The sequence below is a fragment of the Bos grunniens genome, chromosome 13 (genome assembly GCF_055505025.1).
Source record: "Bos grunniens cultivar Pamir isolate PY7600 chromosome 13, Bosgru_T2T1.0, whole genome shotgun sequence".
In the NCBI taxonomy this organism is placed as follows: Eukaryota; Metazoa; Chordata; class Mammalia; order Artiodactyla; family Bovidae; genus Bos; species Bos grunniens.
This window is the reverse complement of record NC_141177.1, coordinates 20,898,501-20,919,237: the sequence shown is the minus strand read 5'-3', so window position 1 is coordinate 20,919,237 and position 20,737 is coordinate 20,898,501. Positions and strand designations below refer to the sequence as shown.

At 44.8% G+C, this 20,737-nt stretch overlaps 1 protein-coding gene across 1 annotated transcript; it reads left to right on the top strand.

Moving 5' to 3' along the window:
• The first annotated feature begins 2,195 nt into the window (after positions 1–2,195).
• LOC147360393 (short palate, lung and nasal epithelium carcinoma-associated protein 2B) lies at positions 2,196–11,974 on the top strand. Its single transcript, XM_086335175.1, has 9 exons — positions 2,196–2,343; positions 4,238–4,367; positions 5,650–5,754; positions 6,731–6,877; positions 8,830–8,911; positions 9,956–10,031; positions 10,250–10,368; positions 10,893–10,966; positions 11,860–11,974. The coding sequence occupies exons 1-9, from the start codon at positions 2,196–2,198 to the stop codon at positions 11,972–11,974; spliced, it is 996 nt and encodes a 331-aa protein (XP_086191301.1).
• Positions 11,975–20,737: the final 8,763 nt, after the last annotated feature.

Sequence of the window (20,737 nt, the reverse complement as noted above, 5' to 3'; positions counted from 1 at the left end):
TGAGGGCAGAGAACAAGGGAAGAAGTCAAATGATAATGATCTGCTGTGACAGAAGCCAGCAAGAAGCTGAGCTCGGGGAAGATGAGGAGGGACCACCTCAGGTGAGCCGTCACAGAGGTTGCGAGGGGATGTCGAGAGCCAGGGACAGCTAGGCAGGCGAGTTCTGGGAAAAGGGAACAGTTTGTGTGGAGGTCAAAAGCAGCAAAAGGGTTGGTATCCATCTGGAACAGAAGGAAGTCAGTAGGGCCATGGAAGGAGAGGCAGATGAGTTTGGGGTGGCAGTGAACAGTACTGCAAGGCCTTGATGGGGTTGCTGTTTTGAAGCTGAGTGCTTCGACCTCTGGCCGCTGCATTGAGAGCAGAGGGGTTAGGGGCACGTGTGCATAGGAATCCTGCATACATGAGGGTACCTGTGGAGGCAGATTTTGTTCACTCACAGAAGTAACTCTACTGACTAAATGATGTAGGCAGACAGGGAAGAGGGTGGTCTGAACAACTGAAAACATTTGCCCTAAGGCTGGCTCTACTGTGAGGGATTTTATGGAGAGCACTCAGACATAAGATGGAGAAAGCAATGGCACCCCACTCCAGTACACTTGCCTGGAAAAATCCCATGGATGGTGGAGCCTGGTAGGCTGCAGTCCATGGGGTCGCTAAGAGTCGGGCTCGACTGAGCAACTTCACTTTCACTTTTCACTTTCATGCATTGGAGAAGGAAATGGCAACCCACTCTAGTGTTCTTGCCTGGAGAATCCCAGGGACAGGGGAGCCTAGTGGGCTGCCGTCTACAGGATCTCACAGAGTTGGACACGACTGAAGCGACTTAGTAGCAGCAGACATAAGAGAAGGTTTGGGAAGAATGACCTCACTGGTCACTGACCCTGACTCTGTGGGCCACAGTTCTAGCCCCATATCTGTCCCTGTCTTTCTGGAAGACCTCAAGCTGGTTTCCAAATACTGATCGAATAGTATCATAATTTCCCTCTGAGCCTGCGTTTCCAAATCCTGATGGACTGAAGCTGGATGATCACCATAAGTCCTTCTACCAGAACATTCTCCACTTCAGCCATTCTCGGTCTTTATCCCAGCCCCCACTTGCAATGGCCGCTGTCTTGGCAGCACAAGAAGCTGCTCTTAGTCTTGGCACAAAGTCCTCTTCATATCCACCCATTCCAATTCAATCATCCTGGGTGACCTTTGCTTCGGAAGTCTCTCTCTATTCACTCTGGACAGGGGTTATTTTCATTGGAGTCTCCTTGGATGGCTCTGGACACAGGGCTTGTTTCCGGGGTCAGCCTCCCTGCCCATCGCCACCTGGAAGATATAAGGGCCATCAGCACCCAGCGGAATTCAGGAGGCTGTGCAGGCGAGCAAGGACTTCGTAAGTATTTTCCTCCAAACCTGTGACTGGCCGGTTTTCCACCTAATGTCACCCCACCTAAGGCCTTCAGAAGGCTTTGGGGCTGGAGGCAGAGGGATTGGTCTAATTCAGTTAGCTTCCATCTTGATTAGAGCAAATTAAGAAATAGATTCAATTAGGAGAAGTGCCAAACTGACAAGCAAAGCAGGGTCATGATGTGGTGCCCATTTATTTGTTCATACTTTTATTCAGCAAACTTTATTTTGTTGTACTGAGCGAGGAGCAGGGTTTTTACTATGTGTGATGAATTCAATAGTGAGATAAGTCACAATCCCTCCTCTAAGCGGTGCACAGCCTGATGGGAAAGGCAGCCAAGTCTTCCCTAACTGGTACCCAGGACTGTGGTCATACAATGAAGGCAGCAAGATGGTGGAGTGGGGCCCCCTAACCTAGACGCTGGGGAGAGTCTAGAGTGATCTTCCTAGAGGACATGATATCTTACTGAATTTGCAGAGTCATTAGGAAGTGACTCAGGTAAAAATGAAAAGAAGAGAGAAATGTTCCAGGCAGAGAAGCCAGCATGTGGTAAAGGGCTCTGACCTGGAGTCAGGCAGGACTTTTCAAATAGTATCTCCTTCTTTAACTGGTTGTTTTTCTCTGGGCAAGTTGCTCTAACTTCCTGACCTGGGCTGCCCATCTGAAAGAGAGGAGATAACCACGTCTATCGTCAAGGACTGCTGAGTGTCAGAGTGATAGGTGCTCATCCAAGATCCCGTTTCCCTATGGATAATTCTCACTCCTGTTCCTCCCATGACTGTCCAGGTGTCAGGACAAGATGGTTCAGCTTTGGAAACTTGTTCTCTTGTGCGGCCTGCTCGCTGGGACCTCAGCGTCTCTTCTTGACATTCGTGGCAACGATGTTTTGAGGAGGCTGATATCTGGTCTTGAGAGAGGACTTGACACCTTTGACAGTACAATTGAAAGTGAGTTAACAAGAGGGACGGTCAGTGGTGCCTGGGAGCTTCCTGCTAAATACTCTGCCTGTATCACCAGAGGCTGTAGCGGGGCCTCTTTATGGGTTGTTTATTAAGAGAGGTGACTAATTGGTTCCTGGGTCACCATTTATTATTTTTCTAGAAACAAGCAACACTTAACTGAATATCACTTTACATCTTAAATCATGGTAAACATTGCTAATATATTCATAGGATAAATTCCTCAAAGTGACATTTCAAAAGTTCAAAAGTATGCATATTTTAAATTACAGTAGATATTGACAAATAATACCCTATGGTAATATTTTCTCCAAACTATGAGATTACCTTTTTTTCCACTTCCCTGACAGCACTGTTTTGGACAACTGAATTTTTTGCCAATCTCACAGATGAAAGGTAATTCATGTCACTTAGTTTTTCTCTAATTATGAAAGAATTCACTCGTATTTTTCATATTTTATTAGTCATTTACATATTTAACTTAAATATTTTATTTATATTTGTAGCATATTCTTTTGCTGGGCTATTCAATTTTCTTAGTACTTTGTATTAATTAACTGGAAAGGAATTTCTACCTAGCCTGCTGCTGCTGCTGCTAAGTCGCTTCAGTCGTGTCCGACTCTGTGCAACCCCATAGGCAGCAGCCCACCAGGCTCCCCAGTCCCTGGGACTCTCCAGGCATGAACACTGGAGTGGGTTGCCATTTCCTTCTCCAATGCAGGAAAGTGAAAAGTGAAAGTGAAGTCGCTCAGTCGAGCCCGACTCTTAGCGACCCCATGGACTGCAGCCTACCAGGCTCCTCCATCCATGGGATTTTCCAGGCAAGAGTACTGGAGTGGGGTGCCATCACCTTCTCTGCCTACCTAGCCTAGGTAGCTTTAAAATTACCTACCTATCTAGTTAATCATACGTCCTTGTAATTCTGATTTCTTGAAAGAACTTGACCTTCTTTTCAATTTCTGGAAACATTACCCTGAGAAACATTCTTTGTAGGAGAAACTAATTTCTGTATATGATGGCCTTTCAAACCTTGCCAGGGCTTGGGCAAATGTCAAAGATATAGGAGGGACCCACTTTCCAGTTTCAGTGCTGACAAAACTGAGCTCAGAAGCAAAAGTGTCTGGATTATCTATAGGACCAGACGGAGTTTCCGCCTCTGTTTCCATCATTATAATTAGGTAGATATTGTCCATTGCAGAGCCAATCTGGAGTACTCTGATTACATATCCTTTCCTGTAGCCTTTTGTGTGGTTTTTTCTGAGCTCGTTGCTGCCTTCCTGTTTCTCATTTGAATTCTTTTCTATTTGTATATTCTGAACTCTTTTCAACTGTGCCATTCTACATCTGCCATGCCACTTCCTCTATCAAATCCCTCTTTTCTCTGAAAGGCCCTCTGTTAGGACTCTCTGTCCTCCTGCTCCTGAATGAATCACTGCTTTCTAGGCCTCTTATCTAGGGCTCCTACTTGCCACTTTAATAATTTGGAGCCATGTTTTTTCTTTGATTCTACATTTTCCATTTCTTATTTTATTCTCAGTTTGTATGAGCATCTCCTTAATCTTCACTACTAGGATCTGATGTACAATCAATATCTATTGCCTGCTCAATAGTGGATTGATTGCTTTGTTGAAATGATGAGCATATATTAGCATGAAGGCAGCATACTAGGAACAAGGTCTCCTAGCTGTGTGACTTTGGCCCATTTCTTAATCTTTTGATCCTTTATTTCCTCATCTGAAAGCACAGATAATAGTAATACCTACTTTATGAAGGTGTTATAAGATGAAATAAAATAACCTAGGAAAGTAGTCTCATTAGTACCTGGTGCCTAGGAGCTGCTTCTTAAGTTGTGTACCACACTAAACGGAGATTGTTTTTGCAGTTATCTTTCAGAATTTGAAGACTGAATTGGAATCCAGGTGTTCAGACGAGGTTGTGGAGCAACAGGAAACTGAGAATTTCTTGGAACAACTCATTTCTCGAATTTTTCAAGTAGTGAGCAGGCTTACAGGGTGAGTTGATGCTTCATGTTGGAGATCTTTGTTCCCAGAAAAGAGAATACATATCTTTGGGGAGGTAAGTTTAATATAAAAGAAAGAAAGATGAACAAACCTTGTGTGTTTTTGCAGAGCAGAAGCGGTCTGAGGCCAGCTCTGCCAGATCTTGGGGAAATTAGAGTCAGGGCTGCAGGGCCTGTGAGCATCTCATGGGTCTGGACCTTCTCATTCTGTGATTTCAGGGTCACAATGAAGATTCTCTTCTCCCTCACCTCTATCTGTTTGCTGATGCCTAAAGTCCCTTTTCTAAGGAATAAGACTTTTCTTCTCTGAATATAGCTGAGTATAAAAGTCTGAATGGCCTCAGGAGAGAGAAAACTAGAATTCACACCACATAGGTGGCTCCACACATAACATCTTGGAGTCAGGCAGTTCTGGGTTCAAAATCTGTCTCTGCATAAAAAGAACGAAATAATGCTGTCTGCAGCAACAAAAGGATGGACACAGAAGTTATCATACTAAATGAAGTAAGTCAGACAGAGGACAAACAAGTACCATATGATACCACTTATATGTGGAATCTAAAATATGATACAAAAGATCTTATACAAAACAGACTCGTGAGCATAAAAACAAACTCATGGTTACCAGAAGGGAAAGCAATGCGGGGGAGAAATTAGGAGTTTGGCATTAACATTGCTAAGTTGCTTCAGTCATGTCCAACTCCTTACAACCCTGTGGACCATAGCCCGCCAGGCTCCTCTGTCCATGGGACTGTGCAGGCAAGAATACTGGAATGGGCTGCCATTTCCTGCTCCAGGCATTAACATATACAAACTATATATGTATACATACACACAGACACAAAACAACCAACAAGGATCTACTATATAGCACAGGGAACTATACTCAATATTCTGTAATAGCCTATGAGGTAGAAGAATCTGAAATAAAGATACCTCTATAAATATACATATCTCTACCTGAATCACTCTGCTGCCCACCTGAAACTAACACAACATTGTAGAGCAACTATACTTCAACTAAAAAGAAAAACGAAAAAGCAAATACTGGCTCTGGCACATATTCACCCTTGGCGTCTTGAGGAAATCACAGCTGTCCGATCCTCAGTCTGCCACGCCATCCAATGGAGAGAATTCAGCCTCTGAGCAGGGCTCTCATGAAGACCAAAGCAGGCAAAGTCCATGAGGCTCAAAACTCAGCACAAAGCTGGCACAGAGAAGAGCCAAGCAATGGCTGTCAGGAGTGACAGGTGTGAACTGTGGTTTTTACACAGGGTGAGAATCAGGAACGTCCAGGTCCCGGATATCACATTCGAAGCGACTTCTGAAAACAGTGCTAACGTGTCGATCCCCATCACTGCTGACGTCACCGTGAGCCTGTGAGTAGCCTTGGAATCTGAGGGTTGGGAGAGGCAGTGAGGTATGGCCAATAGGTCTCCAATCTGGAATCAGGCACTTTTCCACCCTGCTGCCTTGGTCTCCCAATCAGTAAAATAAGGAGGCCTTTGCAACTCCTAAATCCTAACCTTTAACATGTTCTAAGAAACACTGCCCAGAACCAAATCTCTTTTTTAAAAAATCCTCCATGAAATATATTTCCAAAGTCATATAACTTATCTAATCATAATAGCTTAAAATTGAGAAGACATGAACATTTATAACTCTTAGGCAAAGTTTCTTCCAGCATCATTTTATCTCTCAAGATTCTCTTTAAGTAGCAGGCACCAGTATGGCCATATAGTAGTGTACAGTATGTAATGAAGGGCATGTGAAATTATATGGAAACTATAATTATATTAGGAATTTTATTAATTCATTAATTATATAAGTTATATTAGAAACAATAATTTCTAAGTATTTTAATTACTTTTTAAATACAAAGAGAAAGGAAAATGCAGATGTGTAGAAGAGTCTTTATAAATTAAGTGTACTGCGATTTCATCATTCATTGGATGTGAGATCTTGGGATAGTTACTTAACCTCTCTATACCAAACATTTCCTCAGTCTGAAAATAGAGATAAGGATAGTATTTTTCCCTCATGGTACTGCTGTCAAGATTAAATCACTTAATTCAAGTAAAAAACTTTGTGAAATACTTAACACAGTTTGTGCTCAAGAAATGTTAACTATTATTTTTATTTTATCAGTGTGATACTGCATAAAAATTTCATACGAGCCAAACCCATGGGGCCAGAAAAGTATTACCTAATGTAAGAATGTAGATTTCATTAAAAATTTACACACTATTGACTATATCCATAGATATCCCATGCAATGGCCATCTAGAGAGACTCATGTGAGCAACATGAAGAGACTTCTCCACCTCTGTTCACTGTGAATCTTATTCCCTGTAGGCCTTTTTTGGGTGAGATTGTCGACCTGGACCTCAATGTGGACCTCCAAACTACTGTCAGCATTGAAACTGATACTGATGACCCCCAGGTGGTCGTGGGAGAATGCACCAACAACCCAGAAAGCATCTCACTCACGGTGCTGCACAGGTCAGCCCAATACATCTCAGCAGAGCAAGGAATTCCAGAGGAGCTGGGACCCATAGTTTCAGCCCTATTCCTTACCTGGGAGGGAGCAGAGTATTGTTAAAAAAAAAAAAAAAAAAAGTTCAGATTCTGGAGTCAAGCTACCTTTGCCACTCACTTGGGTCTTTGTAATCAATTTAGCCTATAGAAGCTTTAGCTATCACATCTTTAAACTAAGGTTGGTAACATTACCTAACTCATAGGCTACTATGTTGACCAAATGAGAAAATGCATAGCATACTTGGAGAATATTTGGCCAAGCACATACTAAGCTTTCAGTAATAGTAATATCTATCCTTATTTTCTGTCTCTCGGGTCTTCCCATTACCAACACGGGAGTGTTGACCTCTCAAACCATAGCTGTGAATTTGTGTATTTCACCTTTCATCTTTATTTGTTTTTGCTTCAAGGTTTTTGAAACTCTGTTGCATGCACATTTAGCATTGTTACATCTACTTGAAGAACTGACCCTTCTCTTATTATATAATGTCCCTCAAATAATGATAATAACAATAATAATATATTGTGTTTACCTTCTTGCCTCTAGTTAGGAGCAGGCAAGAAGAGTAAACCCTGCTCAGTCCAGTTCAGTCGCTCAGTCGTGTCTGACTCTTTGCGACCCTATGAATCGCAGCACACCAGGCCTCCCTGTCCATCACCAACTCCCAGAGTTTACCCAACTCATGTCCATCGAGTCGGTGATGCCATCCAGCCATCTCATCCTCTGTCATCCCCTTCTCCTTCTGCTCCCAATCCCTCCCAGCATCAGGGTCTTTTCCAATGAGTCAACTCTTCACATAAGGTGACCAAAGTATTGGAGTTTCAGCTTCAGCATCAGTCCTTCCAATGAATACCCAGGACTGATCTCCTTTAGGATGGACTGGTTGGATCTCCTTGCAATCCAAGGGACTCTCAAGAGTCTTCTCCAACACCACAGTTCAAAAGCATCAATTCTTCAGTGCTCAGCCTTCTTCACAGTCCAACTCTCACATCCATACATGACCACTGGAAAAACCATAGCCTTGACTAGACGGACCTTTGTTGGCAAAGTAATGTCTCTGCTTTTTAATATGCTATCTAGGTTGGTCATAACTTTCCTTCCAAGGAGTAAGCATCTTTTAATTTCATGGCTGCAGTCACCATCTGCAGTGATTTTGGAGCCCCCCAAAATAAAGTCTGACACTGTTTCCACTGTTTCCCCATCTATTGCCCATGAAGTAATGGAACCAGATGCCATGATCTTCGTTTTCTGAATGTTGAGTTTTAAGCCAACTTTTTCACTCTCCTCTTTCACTTTCATCAAGAGGCTCTTTAGTTCTTCTTCACTTTCTGCCATAAGGGTGGTGTCATCTGCATATCTGAGGTTATTGATATTTCTTCCAGCAATCTTGATTCCAGCCTGTGCTTCCTCCATCCCAGCATTTCTTATGATGTACTCTGCATATAAGTTAAATAAGCAGGGTGACAATATACAGCCTTGACGTACTCCTTTTCCTATTTGGAACCAGTCTGTTGTTCCATGTCTAGTTCTAACTGTTGTTTCCTGACCTGCATATAGGTTTCTCAAGAGGCCGGTCAGGTGGTCTGGTATTGGTTCTAGTCAGGCTTGGTTCCCAGCATATAGTTGGTGTTTTATAAATATGTACTGATGAATAAATGAATGGATGGCTAGATGGATGGATGGATAAAGAATGGATGGATGGATGGATGAGCTCTCAGGATTGTGATGAGATGCTCATGAGCTACTGGGGTGAGCTGCTGGTCAACCATGGGGTTCTAAGTGATGATCCCCCTGGGTAGAGGCTCAAGTCACCTGACTTCAAGGAGCTCCACCATATTCCACCCTCTTTCCCACTGCTCCTTCTTGGCCGCTCTGCCAACTTCACTGACCTTTATCAATTTCCTCTCTTCTCCAGCCGCTTTGGACTGCTCAACGATGTCGTGGACATTGGAGTCAACCTTGCGAGAAGGGTGGTGTCCTCTGTAGTGGAGGGTGAGGTAAGTCACCCACTCCTGGGGGTATAGAGTCACACCTGGTGGGGGCAGGTGTGACATTCCATGGGTGGGCTGTACTCTCTGGGCACCTTCCTTTCTGAGGGGACAACTTCCCTTTGAGTTGTCAGTTGCTACTCCCCCCGCCCCACCCCGCTTCACTCAGCCTGGCCTGGGGAGGAGAAGAGGGGCCCAACATGAGCTGAAATCACTAGGTCCCACACTTGAACCATTTGCCATACCCATGGACTGCCAGTAGGCCTTTTAGCTAATATTTTTCTTATTTCAATACAACTGTATTTATTTAAATACAAAATCTGTACGTACCACAGGTCAGATTCCTATGTATCATATACAAAACCATATATACCATGTGTCTTAAATTCCAAAGATTCTAAATTAGTCACTCTGGAAGGGGGCTTGCAATCTGGGGTTTTTTTTTTTCCCAATCCTCCAGGAGGCCCTGAGATTACTGAACTGGAGGGTCACTGCTAAAACTATGGTTGTCAGACCAGCAGCACTGACCTTCCCTGGGCATTTTTTGGAATGCAGACCCTTAGGTCCCACTCCAGACCTGCTGCTCATTAAGTTGCCTTTTAAAGAGATCCTCGAGGAATTGTATGCACACAAAATTGTGAGAAACACTTCTCTATGGTTCCCAGGGCCCCATTTGACCCTTGAGGTTTCAGAGTCCAAAGGACAAGGTTTCTAAAAGCACAGGGATATGGGATGCTTACAGTCTAGATACTTAAGGTACTGGGATTATAGTGTTCTGAGGTTTTTAGGGTTCTAGTGTCCTCTGGATCTCAGATATGGGCCTTCTAGGTTTCCACTGTTCTAGAATCCTAAGGGTCAGAAGATCTGAGGCCCCAAGTAGTGAGCATCTCTGTGGGTGGCAGGCAGGGTGCTCGTAGCAGGTAATAACCAGTCCTCTTCCTTCTCCCATCTCTCCTCTCCCTCCTCACCTCCTGGCCTCTTTCTTTCCTTCCCTCTTTCCAATTCTCTCTGCGTGTGTCTCTCTCTCTTTTGCTGGCTCTGTATGACCCTCAGCTGTGCCCACGATTCCGCGAGCTCCTTGAAAGCCTGGATGCAGAGTGTGTTGAGAAACTCATTGGTAAGTCACAGCGTGGGGAAGTGGGGAGGGGGCTCCCTCTGCAGCCTCCCCGGGGATGGTATGCTGCTTTATGCTTATAGCACCAGCAGGTCTGGTCAGGGGATCCTGGAGAAGCTGAGGACCCTTCATCCTGAGCAAGTCAGGAGAGTGTGGTTGGAGGGGTCCCTGCGGACTGAGGGTCTCTGTCAGCCTTTGAGAGCCTCTACTGCCCTCCTTTGTCCCACTGGCAGAACCTGATGCCCAGAATGATGTGATAAAGAGGACAGGCCAGATCTGGATTCAAACCCTGGATCTGCTACTTAGCAACTGTGCAGTCCTAGTCAACTGGCTCCGCCTCTCTGAGCCTCAGGTTCCTCCCAGGTGAAAGGAGATTGTAAACATGGCTTAGCTGATGAATGGATTTAAAGAAAAAGCAGGAAAAGCCTAATATCCAGTAGGCATTGATGATAAGCACCGCCCCTTCTATTTCCCTTCTTATGAGGAGGTGTGGTTTCACCCCCAGCCTTGACCTGGGTCTCTGGCATCGGTGGGGTTGCTGGGGCTGTGGGCAACAGAAATGGGATGAGTGAAGCATCAGGGTCCTGGAGGCAGTTTTTTTAGAAAATAGCCACAGACCTAGTTCATTGGGCCATCGATCTGTGCTTCTTATATACTATCTCATTGGATCCTTGCAATGACCCTGTGGGGATGGGTAGTGTCATCATACCCATTTTACAGATGAACTAGCTGAGGCACAGATAGATGGAGTGACACACAAGAGGTCCCGTGGCTGTCAAGTCTGACCTGCTGGAGGGTGGCAGTTACTGGTGTCTAATTTGTATTCGGCTTTCCAGTGCTGGAGCCTGAGAACTGCTACTAATTGTGTTCCCTCAGGCGAGTCTCAGGACACCACCCAACAGGAACCTGAAGGCCGCAGATGAGGAAACCGCTGGGATGCCCGCCTGCTGGTGAGGGCTGGGCCCAGGGCCCTGGGCTGAGAGAGGATGAGACCCCCCACAGGGGCCTGTGGAGAAGCAGAAACAAGCTTGGCTTCTCTTCTTTCTCTAGTGGTAGACTCAGCCCTGATCTCGGTCACAGACCAACTCCTGACCCTAAATCAGACACACAAATTGTGCTTGATTCTGCTCCCTGACTGAGCCTGGAACAGCCAGACTGAGCTTTGACTCCAGTAGTTGACTGAGCCCTGACACTGGTCACAGATAGAGACCAGATCACATCTCAGTCTGATCCCTGATCCTGATCATACACTGAGCCCTGAACCCTGGCTCCTCTGGGCCTTGATAAGTCTTTTTACATTGGCCATTGTTGCTAAGGTGATGGGGGTGGGAGGGTGAGGGAATGAGGGGGGTCAGTGCCAGGTGCCAGAGAAAGACCCCAAACCACAGGTGCCAGGCCCTCCCCAAGCCTCAGAGCTCACAGGATTTGTGGGGAAGTACTCTGGGAGCTGTGCATGCTGAATGCAGCAGCAAGAAAGGGTCCCGGGGTGTCCATGCCTCACATGAGGGTCTCCTTCCAGATTGGTTCCAGGACTTGACTGAATCTCTGTACCGGTCTCCCTCTGGGACAGGCGGTGCTGCCACCATCCCCCAGGAGTGACAACTGAGCCCAGTCAAAGGACACTCTCGGATACTCATGCTCACAGTCAGGACACCCTATGCTCATCACCCTCCACCCCCAGCAATAAAAAGCCTTTTCAGCACCTCCTGTGTGGTCCGTTGCATTCTTCCATTGGGATTTTGGGGGATGTGGGATATGTGCAATCAGGTAAGCAGAGACCTGGATCTGAAGCTAAAAGGGAGTTTGGGGATTATCCAGCCTCACCTCCTTGTCTTACAAGCAGGAAAACTGAGGCCCAGGATGGGCAAGAAAGTGACCTGAGGTATCGTAGAGACAGCCTCACTCTGCTTCCCTACAGCACCACCATGATGGAGGGCTGCCTTCCCCCGCACACCTGACCTCATGACCTCCTCACAGCACCCTTCTGCCAGGAGACTTGGCTCTTGCCCTGATTGTACAGATGAGGAAACTGAGGCTCACAGAAGACAAGTGATTCATCAAGGTTACAGGGTGGCAAGTGGCAGGGCTAGAATTTTAACCCATGTCCCTGGGAACACTTGCTCAGAGAGGTGACACCCTGGTTCTCAGTACTCAGCCACCTCTCTCCTGCCCCCAGCAGGTCCCATCATCCTGGCCCTGCTCTCTTCTGAGCAGGACTGATGAGGTCCTCTTGAGTCCACTCTTCCTCCCTAACATGGAAGCCCTCAGTTTCCCCTTTGCCCTGGAAGAGAGAGGACCACATCCCTTACTCCATGCTGCATCACCTCTTTGGAGGAGTGATCCAGGCTATCACCTCAGGGTCCCCGCAGCCTCTCTTATCCAGGAGGGCCCCTGACTTTCCTGCCAAAAGGCCCAGGGAACCTTTGCCCATTTGGCTAAGCAGCCATCTCAGTGCTTTGTGTGCAATTCTGTGAGGGAAGAACCACCGTCATCCTCTTGTGAGACTCGGGTTATGAGAGGCCAGGGTCACACAGAGGCCTGCAAGAGCGCTTACTCCACCCAAGAGCTTTCTACCCGATGAAGGCTGCCTCACAAGGTCAAATCACCTTGGGGGGCCCTTGAGCCCCTGGGGCTGCCTACGGGAGACTTCAACCATCTCTCCTTAGCTCTGCAAAGCGGATCGTAGTTCAGGCTGTGCCAGGGCTGCTGATAAGGCATAGGGTGAGGGGTTGGACAGAGCTGAACTTGGCTTACCTGGCCTCTGCCCCTTGCTAGCTGTGTAATCTCAAGCAAGTTACTCTTGGAACCACAGTTCTCTCACTTGCCAAAAAGAATTAACAATAAAACCTCCCTTATTGTGCTGTTGTGAGGTTTAAACGAGTCAATGAGTGGAAAGTGGTTTTCCAGGGTCTGACACTAGTGAGCACAAGTCAGGCTCTACCCACTGGAATTACTGTCAAACAATGTTGAGAAACCACACATTTAATCTTTATACACTGTATCTCATTAGATTCTGATATCTACTGAGTGATGCAGTGAATGGTTCTTGGAGTAGATGTGGCAACTGAGTCTCAGAGAAGTAAAGTGACTTCTCCAGGGCCACACAGCTGGTCAGAGGCAAAACTAGATTCCATCTGATGTCAGTCTCCGCAGCTGGTTCTTCTCCTGTTGGCCACGGAAGATGGAGTTTTCCTCTGTGACTATTTTGTGACTATTTCAACTTCCACAAAAAATATAGAAGAACGTTTCAAAATTCAAGACTTCTTTTGGGCAGCCACCCACTTGACCCTGTGCACACTATTCCATCCACCATTTCTTCTCCCCCTCCAGCTTCTCGATCCTCCTCAGCCCCACAGCTCTGCTTAGGAGTTGTGTCCCAGCTAAATGGGGGCCACTCCTCAATGTTTCCCAAAATAAGAGACCATGTTTTCCAGCTGGGGGATCTAAACAAGCTGCCTTGTCATTACTGTCCAATACAGACAGAGGGTTCAGGAAGCATCAGCTCTCGTTATTACATATGAGTATGAGTATCTCATTACACTTTTTTTTTTTTTTATGTGAAGTTTTAAGCCATCTTTTTCACTCTCCTCTTTCATCCTCATTAAGAGGCTCTTTAGTTTGTTCCTCCTCATTTTCTGCCATTAGAGTGGTATCATCTGCTTTTCTGATGTTGTTAATATTTCTCCCAGCAATCTTAATTTCAGCTTGTGTTTCATCCATCCTGGCATTTCCATTTTTATTGAGAAGTAATTGACTCAGTTGAAATAAGTTGAAGGCCACAGTTTGATTTGTGTGTGTTATGAAATGATTATGACAATAAGTTCAGCTAACATTCATCTTCTCATACATATACAATAAAAAGAAAAGAAGAAAAAAAGAAAAAATTTTCCTTGTGATAAGAACTCTTAGGATCTGTTGTCTTAACAACTTTCCTACGTATCATACATCATTGTTAGGTATAGTCACCATGTTGTATAATACATTCCTAGTGCTTATTTATTTTAGAACTGGAAGTTCCTGTCTTTGGGCCATCTTCTTCCAGTTGCCTCTCCTTCACCCTCCTCCTTTGATATTCATAAGTCTGATCTGTTTTTCTATGAGTTCAGTGTTTTTGTTTGTCAGATTCCACACATAAGTGAGATCGCATAGTATAGGTCTTTCTCTAACTTATTTCACTTGTCATAATGCTTCAAGGTCCAACCATGTTGTCACAGGTAATAGGATTTCCTCGTTTTTAACGACTAAATGATATTCCACTGCGTATATATACTATAACTTATGTATTTATTCATCCATCAATGAACACAAGTGTTGCTGTGTGCTGGCTATTATAAATAATGCTGTTATAGACACAGGGGTGCAGACATTTTTTTGAGTTAGTGATTTCATTTCTTTTGGATTTATTCCCAGAAGTAGAACTGCTAGATCACATGATAGTTCTATTTTTAATTATTTGAGGAATTTCCATACTATTTTCCATAGTGGCTACATCAATTTATATTCTTACCAAATGCACACGGGTTCCCCTTTCTCCACAACCTCATCTGTGATCTCATCATTTTGATGATGGTCATTCGAACAGGCATTAGATGACATCTCATTGTGATTTTAATTTGTATTTCCCTAGTTGCTAGTGATGTTGAGCATCTTTTCATGTACCTGTTGGTCTTTCACATATCTTCTTTGGAGAAATATCTGTTCAGATCTTTTGCCCATTTTTTGTTTTATTTCTTGTGTTGTTGTTTTTCTTTTTTTCTTCTCATTATAAAAGCCTATGTTTTGAAAAAAATGATCCATCTTTATTATTTCCTAAAAGTATTTTATCATTAAATACCACACATTTATCGTCAGTATGGAATAACCAGTATAAGAACACAATTTTTATAGTTTATATCTGAGTTGGCTTAGACAACCATTCTGGGCAGTATACCATTCAAATGGGTTTTTCATTCATGCGTGCAGGTATACATTCAGTAAGTACTTACTGAGCCTCTGTTGTGTGCTAAGAAACTACTAGTAATTACAGACATAGCAGTGGACAAAATCGTCCATGTGCTGTTTTTTCTTTTATTGCTATTGAGTTGTTTGCATTATTTATATATTTAGGATATTAACCCCTTATCAGGTATATGGTTTGTAAATATTTTTTTAACAGCATGCCTTGTCTTTTCCTTTTACTGCTTTTTTGTTTGTTTGTTTGTTTTTGCTGTTGTTGGTGTTATGAAGAGTTTTTTAGTTTGATGTAGTTCCCTTCTTTATTTTTCACTTTGTTGCTTGTGTTTTAGGTATCACATCCAAAAGTCATTACCAAGACCCATGTCAAGAAACTTTATTCCTGTTTTCTTTATCCCTCCTTTGTTTCTGAAGGACAGCTTTGCCAGGTATAGAATTCTTGGGTGACAGTTCTTTTTTCAATATTTTGAATGTCACCTCATTCTCTCTCAGTCAGAATAGTTTCTTTTGAGAAATCCACCAGTCATCTCACGGGATTCCCTTGTATGTAACTTCGGTTTTTTTCTCTTGTTGCTCTTAAAATTTTTTCTTTGTCTTTGAATTTTGAGGATATAATTATAAAGTGTCTTCATATAGATCTATTCAGATTCTGTCTATTTAGGGTTCTTTGGATCTCATGGGTCTGGATGTCCATTTCCCCAGGTTTAGGAGTTTTAGTATTGCTTTAAATATACTTTCTGTCCTTTTCCTCTTCTCCTTCTGGAATTCCTATAATGAAAATATTATTTCTTTTCATTGTGTCACATAATTTCCATGAAAGTGAAAGTGAAAGTCACTCAGTCATGTCTGACTCTTTGTCACCCCAAGGACTATACAGTCCATGGAACTCTCCAGGCCTGAATACTGGAATGGGTAGCCTTTCCCTTCTCCAGGGGATCTTCCCAACCCAAGGATCAATAATTTCTTCACTCTTTTTCCTTTTTCTCCTCTGACTAGCTTAATTGCTAATGTCCTATTCTCCTGGTTGCTGATTCTTTCTTCCTTATGGTTAAATCTACTTTTGAAACTTTTCATTGACTTTTTTCAATTCAATTATTGTATTTTCAACTCTGGGATTTCTGTTGTTGTTGTTGTTTATGGTTGCAATTTCTTTATTGAACTTCTCATTTTATTCATGCATTGGTTTCTTAATTTCATTTGGTTGTCTGTGTTTTCTTATAGTTCACTAAACTTCCTTAGACTCATTAGAAAAGACTCTGATGCTGGAAAAGATTGAAGGCAGGAGGGGAAAGGGATAATAGAGGATGAGATGGCTGGATAGCATCACCGACTCAGTGGACATGAGTTTAAGTAAACTCCAGGAGATGGTGAAGGACAAGGAAGCCTGGCATGCTGCAGTCCATGGGGTCACAAAGAGTCAAACACGACTGAGTAACTGAACAATAAAACATCCTTAAGAGGCTTATTCTGAATTCTTTGTCTGACAGTTCACAGACCTTCGTTTCTTGAGGGTCATTTATAGAACTGTATTAGTTTCCTTTGATGGTATCATAGTTCACTGGTTTTCTGTGTGTGATCCTTGATTCCTTACATTGGAATCTGCACATTTGAGTCCTCTTCCAGACTTTATAGGTTTGCTCTGGCAGAGACAGTTCTTCACCAGTCAGCTCAGTTGTTTTTTGGGGTGTGTGTGTGTGCTGGTGATGTCCTTGGGCTTAATGGTTGGGGTGAGTCAACTGAGCTCTGAGGATGCGGATGGGGTGGGATGTGCCTCTGCCTGAAGATAGCTGTAAAGGACTGCTGGCTTAATTTCCTATCTTGGTGAAGCTGTAAGATGGGCTCTACGGTTGCCTGGATTCTCTGGCCAGACTTACTAGATGATCAGGACTTGATACTGTACATAGTACAAGATGCAGCAGGACAGGACCCAGTACCTGTACAGCTTGTTGTTTGGAAGCCTGTGTCCCCTGGTCAGGTGAAGCCATCAGTTTTGCTCTGCAAACAAGGGAAGCCAGGAACTGTGCTCCCTTCAAATACCCCTGTACTTAGAACTGTTGAATGGGTGACACAACTTCCTGTGTGCTCTGGGTAGATTCCCTAGCTAAACTGGCTGAAGGCTGTGTTTAGCAATGAATGGGGCTATCAGTTAGATTCACTGCCCAGATACAGTAGGAGAAGCAGCTCCAAAGCTGGTCAAGCTTTTTGCTTGTTGTCTAAATTCAAACCAACCCACACCCCCAAGTTTCCTGAGTGAACAGAGTCACTACTTTTCCTTTACAAACTCTGGGCTCTGCCTGCCCTTCTCTAGGCTCCAGCTGGGCAGCACAGCTTCCAGGAGTTGGCATTAGCCCTTCTGGACAGATGGGGCCAGAAGACATTCCCCACAGCGAGTGGGGCTAGGACTCCCCTCCCTTCCTGTACATGGATAAACTGAGCTCTAGGACCAGCAAAACTCCTTGTCTGAGGATTTGAATCAGGTAGAACTGCTCTTGGCCAAGTTCCCTCATCAGAGTGCACCCCCAACTTGGTTCTGCAGATGGACAGAACCACTGGTTATGATGACTGCTTGGATGTTGTAAGTATGAACTTGGTCTGCCAAGATCCACATGCTGTTTTTGCAAGCCCCTTCCCCCTTTCCCAGGTGGCTCAGTGGTAAAGAAACTGACTGCCAACGAAGGAGACATAGGAGGTGTGGGTTCAATCCAGGAAAGAGCCCCTGGAGAAGGAAGTGACAACCCACACCAATGTTCTTGTCTGGAGAATCCCGTGGACAGAAGAATCTGGCCGGCTACAGTCCATGGGATCGCAAAGATTCAGACGCGATTGGGCATGCAATACTTCCTCCCCCTTCTCCAGCAGTCAGTTTCCGAGTGGTTGAGCCTTCACAGATTCCCTGGCAGTCCCCATGCTGTGAAACAAGAAGACATCCCCCAAATCGACCCCAGTGCTGAGGAGGCTCTGGTTGCCCCCCAGGGTTCTCTTTTCCCTCTGGAGGCTCAGAGGAGACCTCTCCCTGTGGTGCTGTGCTGGCCTAGAGGAAGGCTACGTGGAGCTGCTTCTTACCCTTATAAGGTGGTCTGCCCTGATTCTCCGTGGTGTGGAGGGTGCTTCAGCCTCACTAGGATCCTCTCAGTGGTGTCTTGTTCTTGAATCATTGTTAGTTGTTCTTGTGACAGGAGCAAAGTCAGAAGTGAACTATGTCTTCATTTGGTAACATCACTCTCTCACTTTCCTTATTCATCTCTGCCCCACAAGCCTGTGAACTCCTTGAGGGCCAGTACCTCTGTCTTCTCAGCAACCCCAGTGTCCAGTAAAGGACCAGATGTAATACAGGCACTAACCAGTGTTCAATGAATCAATGAGTGAATGAACCTCTTTTTGACTGTACACAATCAGACATCATCTCCAGGACAGCTAAGTGGGTGGTGAACAGGAAAATTCTAGCAACTCAGGATTTGGGGGATGTGGGAGACCTGTCATTATTTTCCAGTAGCCAGGGCCAGATACTTGGCACTCAAGGACATGTGTGATGGGCTATGGCCAATTGTGTTGGCCCTAGTTGAGTGATGGAGAAGGCTGTGGTGTTGGAGAAGACTCTTGAGGGTCCCTTGGACTGCAAGGAGACCAAACCAGTCAATCCTAAAGGAAATCAGTCCTGAATATTCATTGGAAGGACTGATGCTGAAGCTGAAGCTCCAATACTTTGGCCACCTGATATGAAGAACCAACTCATTGGAAAAGACCCTGATGCTGGGAAAGATTGAAGGTGGGAGGAGAAGGGGATGACATACGATGAGATGGTTGATGGCATCACCTACTCAATGGACATGAGTTTGAGCAAGCTCAGGAAGTTGGTGATGGACAAGGGAGCCTGGTGTGCTGCAGTCCGTGGGGTTGCAAAGAGCTGCACACAACTAAGCAACTGAACGGAACTGACTAGGTGAGCGAAGCCAGGACATGGAGTGGTGGGGCCAAGGCCACTGGGCCCCACAGATAACAGATGTGGACAATGAAGGGAAAAGGAAGGGGATGGGTGGAGAAGTGAGAGAATGTTCTACTACTGTAACTCTGGCACCCCCAGGACCAGCTCTGGCTCCCTGCCCAGACCTCAAAAAGGAGTGAAGTTTTTCTAGAGGCAGTGATACCCTATGGGGGAGGATTCAGGGGAGAGGAGGATACTTTGAGAGAGTGAGAGGCTGTCTGCCATAGGGGAATATATAGGAAGAAAGACGGCAAAACCTGAGTGTCCTCTGAGTCATCCACAAACTCAAGTGCCAAACTCCAGTGCAGGCTGTTTTGGAGACTTAATTCAGTTAAGTAAATGCTGGATATTTCCAATGTTTGTCCAGTTCCCTCAGGATAATATCTGAGGATCAGAATTATTAGCTCTATGCCTTGGAACATTTTATGGCTCCAAAACCACGTCACAAATTTATTTGCCAAACCGGATCTTTCTATTTACACTAAGATGGGAGAGTATATACTTTTCCCCATATATTTGACAGCAGATGGACACTTTTATTTTAGATATTTGCTGTTGAGATGGGGGTAGAATAAACTTCATCACAGTGGAAAAGCCAAGGTCCCAAATTAGGAGACTTCATTGTTACTACAATTCAATACACTATTTTCTGAATGTTGAAAAAAAAAAAAAAAACATTGGGAAATATTTGTGCTTTACAGCTGGGTGAAAATATAGATCTTAGAATTGTGCTTAGCCAGAATCATAATGATGCAAAAGACTGAACGTAGGTGGTAAAAACTGAAAAGGATGCTGAAATCTTCATGCAAGAAATAAAATGGATTTTTAAAAGAAAGATGATTGACTACCTAACTAAGCCATGCTCTCTGCTGGGCAATTCAGGGTGACTTTAAGCAGTTCCTCTCCAAGCCAGCATGGTCCGTGGTAAGAGTCTTCTGGACTTCAGAAGACTTCGGTCTGTTTCAAAATCACATGTGATGAAGTGTCTAGAAAATTCTGCTCCCCACTTGTGAGAGAATGAGAATGAAGAGGCAAATAATGTATTTAAATTAATTTAGAATTCATTTGAATCTTGCAAATTCCCTGGAAAGGGACTTGGGATCCCCCAGACCACTTTGAAAACCACCAGGTTAGGCATTCCGTGGCGCTAGTGATAAAGACCCCTCCAGTGAATGGAGGAGACCTAAGAGATGCGGGTTCAATCCCCGGGTCTGGAAGATCCCTGGAGAAGGAAATGGCAACCCACTCCAGTATTCCTGCCTGGAGAAACACATGGACAGGGTATCCTGGTGGGCTAGAGTCCATAGGGTGGCAAAGAGTTGGACACTACTGAAGCGACTTAGCTGGCAGGTTAGGCACCAGGGAGCCAAGGAAGGTTTCTGAGCAGAGGAGAGACCATCTTAGCTCTTAGTTTGAGGAAGTTTCCTCTGGTACATGGATTAAAAGGTGACAAAGGCTGTGGCTGGTCCAGGTCCAACCCAGGGCAGGAGCCGTTGGGGTAGATGGCAGGGCTGCAGACAGACTTCCCTCCAAGGGAAGAGGTGCTTATGAGAGAGGGACGCCCAGAGAAGGCCTTCCTGTGACTCATTCATGCTGAGCCTTTGCCATCCTGGGGCCCCAGACTAGGTTCCAGGGCTAGGGCTTATGGCTCAGGGGCCTACATTATGATCTCCCCCACTTAGGAGGAAGCCAGTGTTGCAGGAAGGAGCAAGACCACACCTCTGGTTCCAGAAGAGGGAGCAAAGCCATTCCCTTTGGCTCTTATCCGAGGCTGCAGGCCAAGTCA